The sequence below is a fragment of the Haliotis rufescens genome, unplaced genomic scaffold (genome assembly GCF_023055435.1).
Source record: "Haliotis rufescens isolate VD_foot unplaced genomic scaffold, xgHalRufe1.0.p SCAF_3, whole genome shotgun sequence".
In the NCBI taxonomy this organism is placed as follows: domain Eukaryota; kingdom Metazoa; phylum Mollusca; class Gastropoda; order Lepetellida; family Haliotidae; genus Haliotis; species Haliotis rufescens.
In genome coordinates, this window is record NW_025964001.1 from 26,013,366 (window position 1) to 26,020,545 (window position 7,180).

Here is a 7,180-nt window from a genome sequence, read left to right on the forward strand (position 1 = left end):
TATTTTAAAGTGTAGCTATATAATTAAATAACAAAGGAAAACCAAACTGGAACAAAGCTTTGTTTATTAGCATGCTACTAAATTGATAAAAATTCAACATACAGTTGTGTCATATATTATGCATATAGAGTAAAGGAATCTGAGTATCAGATATACTTGACAAATAACCACAAATGGTTACTCATGTAAAGAGTTCTGTACATGTAGACCGCCTCCGTGGTCTAGTGTATAGAGCGTCTACCCGGAGAGCGCAAGGTTGGTGGTTCGATCCATGGTCGCGTCATACCAAACGGCGCTGAAAGATAGTACTTGTAACCCTATCTGGCGCTCAGAAGTTGGAGCACTATAAAACCGGCGTTAGTACACGAATCCACACACACACACGCACGCACGCACGCACGCACGCACGCACACACACACGCGCACGCACGCACGCACGCACACACAACAAGAACACCACCACACGTCAATTTTTCGATCAGAGCACACGAGTCCTCAACGGGATGAAAATATTGGTTAGCCCACTGATCACACATTATATCATTCCACTGGGACAAGGAATTTAGTTACGAAAGCGCGCGCGCGCGCGTGCGTGCGTGCGTGCGTGCGTGTGTGTGTGTAGGGGAGGATAAGGTCAGTAGAGACGTGAGGTTCAGTCAGCCAGTGTCGTCCTCAGTACCTCATGATTCTCGCAAGATGGGGATCAAGTGGCCAGGTTCTGTGACTTGACTGAATTGCAACGTTGGACGCTGTTCATATTATCAACAAGTGGTTTGTCTGGTCCAGGTTTGATACTTACATCTCGCCGCTGGAATATTAGTGTCTATGGTGTTAAACAACAACTAAAGCCCTGTGGGGCTCAATATTGCTAAATGTGGAGTTACAACATTCACATACCCAAATTTATGAAAGCTTAAACTCGCACATGAAAATAATACTACACAGCATTACAGACCCTGTCCCATCGCCTGGGACACTAAAACATATCTCAGTGCTTGAATTTGAAATAAGGATTCTAAAATGCACTAAACAAAGCACTTACTGAAGCAACTTTCAACAAGTGACGGAGTATTCCTTGCCCCGACCACCCCACTACTCGCAGACGTACGCACGCATGCGCGTTAGCACACAATTCAAAAGAAAAGTCGTGACAGCAGAGACACGTACACACATACGCACCCTTCTTTCAATATGACAGTTCATAGATTCCATGCATATATCCGTGATATTTGTTTGGATCATTTCATAGGTTAAATGCGTCAACAATGTGAGGACATGACGTTTGAGTACGCCCACATATTCTCATATCAAAATAGTCCTTTTTAATAAAAAGCTGATACACCAGGTTGCGTCAAAAGTTGGAAGTAGACACCAAATTACAGATTAATAAAGAATTAAAACACATACAAACAGTTGAAAGACTTGTAATCACGCTATAGCTTTGCTCTGTGCCAATATTGGAAATGCGCATGGTGTCATTGTACATGTCCTTGTAGTTCAGCGGTAGTGTAAGATCTTCAAGGGTAGATAGGCATACCAAAATATCAGAACTGTTGGTTACAGTAAAGTCTCCCCCTGCGATGAGTGTCTTAGTTTTGATGAGAAGTACACTAGCGTCAGCCATCAGTGTATACTCAGATTGACCATACAAAATCTGAGGACAGTTACGCTTCACATACTCACTTGGAAATGCCTTAAAATCACCTACTTCAATAGTAAATGGCTCGTACACACACGATAAGGTGTGATATGTTACAGTTTGTGTAACGGGCAACATGCTTTTATACACCGCACGAAAGGAAATATTAAACCCCTCGTAATGAAGACATACATCTCCAAAAAGCAGGTTTGATAAACGTTCACCAAAAGTCGCAAAAGGATATTCTATAGAAAAGTTACTAACAACATATATCGTTATCTCCATGCGAGAAATATCGGCAATACTTATGTCACCAATGACGCTGCAACCCCCATCAACATAAAATGACTTGGTGTAAATCGTGATAACCATCTTCTGAAGCGCTGTTGCTTTCAAGTCCGTTTGTGAGGTGTAATAGTCTGTCAGAACACGCTTCAATTCGGTCAAGCTGACTGCGTCTATGTGATTTTCTAAGACGGGGACCAAGTAAAGGCGAATGAAATACCTCGACGTTTTAAATGGAATTTGCGTGAAAATGTTCAGGCATTCTCTGTTCTTCAGCTGTTGAAACGGCGGGCAAAGAATTCTACGGCATTGGTCCTGAAAACAAATGGCATGGTCTTATTTTACTGGAATAGGTGTTGTTGTTGTTGTTTGTTTTGATATGTATTCGAGAATATCTGTCGTGTACGAGGTGGGTATTTTACACCCCAATGTATCATCTGTATACAGTGACGATACAGAGTTGAGAAAATGATTTTTGTTTTGTGCATGACAATCATTGTAACGTTCACACGCAACACAGCTTTACCAAGAACCGGAACTCACGTCACTGTCCCACATCCAAACCAACACCCACATCCTCATTGAAACCAGCATCACACCCACAAGAAATAAAACCATGTCAACTACACAAGTCACTGCTACACCCATGTTGAAGTCAACAGCATTGAATACGTCCACTGTCACCAATAACTACCGGGAGATTCACGCCACACCCACATAACTCAATGACAAGGTCAACGCCCACATCCGCATTCACACCCACATCACTGTCAACGGCAACGTTCACACCCACACTACTGTCAACACGATCAACATCCACATCACTGTCAACAGCAAGGTCCACACCCGCATCAATGTCAGGAACAAGGTCCACACCCGCATCACTGTCAGGAACAAGGTCCACACACACATTACTGTCAACAACAAGGTCCACACCCACATCACTGTCATCAACAAGGTCCACACACACACACACACATCGCTGTCAACAACACGGTCCACATCCACATCACTGTCAGCAGCAAGGTCCACATCCATATCACTGTCATCAACAAGGTCCACACACACACACACACATCATTGTCAACAACTAGGTCCACATCCACATCACTGTCAGCAGCAAGGTCCACATCCATATCACTGTCAGCAACAAGGTCAACGCCCACATCACTGTCAACAACAAGGTCAACAACACCCACATCACTGTCAGCAACAAGATCCACACCCACACCAACATCACTCAGTCTGTCATCAATAAGGTCTACACACACACACACACACACACACATCACTGTCAACAACGCGGTCCACACCCACATCACTGTCAACGGCAAGGTCCACACCCACATCACTGTCAGCAACAAGGTCCACACACACATCACTGTCAACAGCAAGGTCCACCCCCACATCACTGTCAGCAACAAGGTCCACGCCCACATCACTGTCATCAACAAGGTCCACACCCACATCACTGTCAACAAAAAGGTCCACACCCAAATCACTGTCAACAGCAAGGTCCACACCCACATCACTGTCAACAACAAGGTCCACACCCACATCACTGTCATCAACAAGGTCCACACCCGCATCACTGTCAGCAACAAGGTCCACACCCACATCACTGTCAACAACAAGGTCCACATCCACATCACTGACAGCAACAAGGTCCACACCCACATCACTGTCATCAACAAGGTCCACGCCCACATCACTGTCATCAACAAGGTCCACACACACATCACTGTCATCAACAAGGTCCACGCCCACATCACTGTCATCAACAAGGTCCACACACACATCACTTTCAGCAACAAAGTCCACACCCGCATCGCTATTAGCAGCATGGTCCACGCCCGCATCACTGTCAGCAACAAGGTCCATACCCACAACAATGTCAACAACAATGTCCACACCCAAATCACTGTCAACAACAATATCCACACTTACATCACTGTCAACGACACTGTTAAGACGATCCAAATTCACATCCACATCACTGTCAACGGCAAGGATCACACCCACAGCAGATTCAAGATCCACACCCAACATCACTGTCAACAAGATCCACGCCCACATCACAGTCAACAACAAGATCAATACCCACATCACACTGAACAAGATCCACACCCACATCACATTCAACAAGATCCACACCAGCATCAAATTCAACAAGATCCACGCTCACATCACTGTCGGCAAAGTCCACACCCACATCGCTGTCAGCAGCAAGGTCCACGCCCACGTGACTGTCAACACAAAGGTCCACATCCACATCACTGTCGACAAGACCAACACCCACATCATTGTTGACAACATCAACAACAACATCACTCTCGACAACATCCACACATACATCACTGTCGGCAAGGTCCAAACCCACATCACTTTCAGCAACAAAGTACACACCCACATCACTGTCAGCAACAAGATCCACACCCACATCACTGCCGACAAGATCCACACACACATCACTGCCGACAAGATCCACACACACATCACAACCGACAACATTCACACCCACATCACTGTCAGCAACAAGCTCCACACCCACATCACTGCCGACAAGATCCACACACACATCACTGCCGACAAGATCCACACACACATCACAACCGACAACATTCACACCCACATCACTGTCAGCAACAAGATCCACACCCACATCACTGCCGACAAGATCCACACCCACATCACAGTAGACAACATTCACACCCACATCACTGTCAACAAGATCCACACCCACATCACTGTCGACAACATCCAAACCCACATCACAGTCGACAACATCCACACCCACATCACAGTCGACAAGATCCACACCCACATCACTGTCGACAAGATCCACACCCACATCACTGTCGACAACATCCACGCCCACATCACTGTCGACAACACCCACACCAACATCACTGTCGACATCATCCGCACCCACATAACTGTCGACAAGATACTAAATCATAAATAGTAGCCTAGTGGTTAAAGCGTTCGCTTGTCACGCTGAAGACCCGGGTTCGATTCCCGTCATGGCTACAATGTGTGAAGCCCATTTCTGGTGTCCCCCGCCGTGATATTACTGGAATATTGCTAAAAGCGGCCTAAAACCATACTCACTCACTTACTCACTCACGCAAGCGCAATATCACAACATCAAGAGAAACTTTCGACAAAATCACAGTAGCCATAACATTACTACTCACAGTGAGTGTATCCTGATATTCTCCTCGAGGGCAGTAGTTTCCATTTGGAGCTGTGTTCATATTGCTTTCTTCAAACTGCAGCAATCCAGTCAGTGGCTTAATTGGTTGCAAGCCCGCCGCAGGAAGTCGAGAACTGGATGTTTTATATATTGCATCTTCATTGCAAATATGGCAGAATATATTCTGATAACCCGACTTGGTGACGTGGCTGTAGGCATGACAGGCGGCCTCGATAGAAGCATTGTACGTCTTCCAAATCCCTGTCACATTGCACTCAGAAATTGGTGACATTTCATGACATTTTCGGGTCGAAATGTTTTGTGGCACAGGGTATTCAAAGTTGCACAAAGGTGATTTTTCTAACAAGTCAAATATAGCCACTGGATCAGAAATGTGGCTGATTTCCTCTGGAAACTGTTCACATGCAACACCTATGTCCCATGTTTGAAAATCTTCATAACTATGGCACTGTGCACAATATTTATTTCTAAATGTTAAGGACGTCACATTTTCTCTTCGAAGGGAAACTGGCAGCTGGGTGGAAGTGATGCATTTGCTGGAAAGTTCTTCCGAATAATGTTTATCACCAAGCGAACACTGTGTCACCACATAGATCTGTATGGCCTTAGAAATGCCTTGAGAAAACTCTACACATTCTAGGTCGTACTTGCCTTTGCCAATGTACAGATCGGGGCAACAGTCGCCGAAGTCCCTACACTCAGCGTCACAGGAACAACGTGTGCAGATGCTATCGTTTGCTGGAAACGGGGCCATAATATCGGTTTCAAGGGTCGGCAAACATCTTGATTCACAATACTCTGTTTCGTAGCTCAGAATGAGTGAAGCTAGATGTTCGTTGACACTTGGTCCACTTTCATAACTTATATCTGCAAGATCCAGGATCACCAACAACCGCAGAATGTTCAACACCAACATCATCAGTAGATGTTTCTTGGGTGACACTGTTCTGAAAGTATCAGAACAGGCAAATACAGTCAATAACATTAAACAAGTACGGTCAATTGAATGAACCATCATTTTTGAAGAATCCAAAACGTTGGGGAAGTGCTAGTTATATAAGCAAGGATCAGGCCATTGAGTTTTGTGATATTTAAAATGTTTTAATATAAACAAAATATATTGTTCACGCGTACGGGTGGTCACGTCGTGTGAGACACCATAATTCCCTGTGCAGGATTGCCACCTTTAGGCGTGCCAGAAACATATGATATGTTTGTCAGCACTATACACATAGTTGTGGATTTCACGACCAGCATGACTACGGGTTTTCCTCCCACATCAAGTTTACATGCCGTGATATAACTGAAAACTGATATAACTGATATAAAACAACCTTGAGTTAAGATTTATATCTGCCTGCTCAATATTGGTCAACAACATATAACACCCCTTTGAAACGTAATTTCAGAATATATAGTGCTTGTACTGTTGTGTATATAATGAACACTGAATTAACTTATATACGAAAGTGATTTATAAGGTTTCAAACTACTGAAGAATACAACATAATGCATACTCACTGATATTTTCACAGACTGTGAATACAAATTTGAACAAGTTTATCGCGTGCGGAAGAAGTAAGTGCACTCACGAAATAAACGTTAATTTATTAAACTATTAATATGAGGAAATAAATGTTTGGGTTTATTTCCTTAGAGACGTTATAGTTAGGCTTATATGTTATTTAACGTTGCAATATTCCGGCTATATGGCGGCGGGCTGTACGTACTCGAATCTGAACCAAACTAGTGATTGACGTCATGAGCATCGATCCATACGAAGTTGAGATACCTTGACATTTTTTTACCAACTCACCGAGTCTGACAACCCGACTTCTTTAGTTGCTGCTAAGTACAACATGGGTTGCCGGGGACCTATATCCTAACCCAGAATCCCAGAGGGTTCATCAGAAACCTAGTCATTGGGTTTCGATATCATTTTGATAATGATTCCCGTGTTTGGGTGTCATTCAGTGAACTGTACACGGTGTCTGCACTGAAGTATTTTAGTAATATTGCCGTTGGAACCTTTGGTTTCA

The 7,180-nt window shown here is 44.1% G+C and overlaps 1 protein-coding gene across 1 annotated transcript; it reads right to left on the reverse strand.

Annotated features, from left to right (window-relative positions):
* Nucleotides 1-47: 47 nt before the first annotated feature.
* On the reverse strand, nt 48-6,727 carry LOC124146234. Its single transcript, XM_048403957.1, has 3 exons — nt 6,663-6,727; nt 5,122-6,088; nt 48-2,239 (listed from the first exon to the last, which is right to left on the reverse strand). The coding sequence occupies exons 2-3, from the start codon at nt 6,058-6,060 to the stop codon at nt 1,352-1,354; spliced, it is 1,827 nt and encodes a 608-aa protein (XP_048259914.1). The 5' UTR covers nt 6,061-6,088; nt 6,663-6,727; the 3' UTR covers nt 48-1,351.
* Between the last annotated feature and the right edge of the window lie 453 nt (nt 6,728-7,180).

Bases quoted from the DNA above. Each gene is read 5' to 3' on its own strand.
- LOC124146234 (XM_048403957.1), bottom strand. From the start codon at position 6,060: ATGATGTTGGTGTTGAACATTCTGCGGTTGTTGGTGATCCTGGATCTT. The intron at 2,240-5,121 runs GTGAGTAGTAAT...ATTTGTTTTCAG, and splicing joins AATATCAGGATACACTCACT to GACCAATGCCGTAGAATTCT.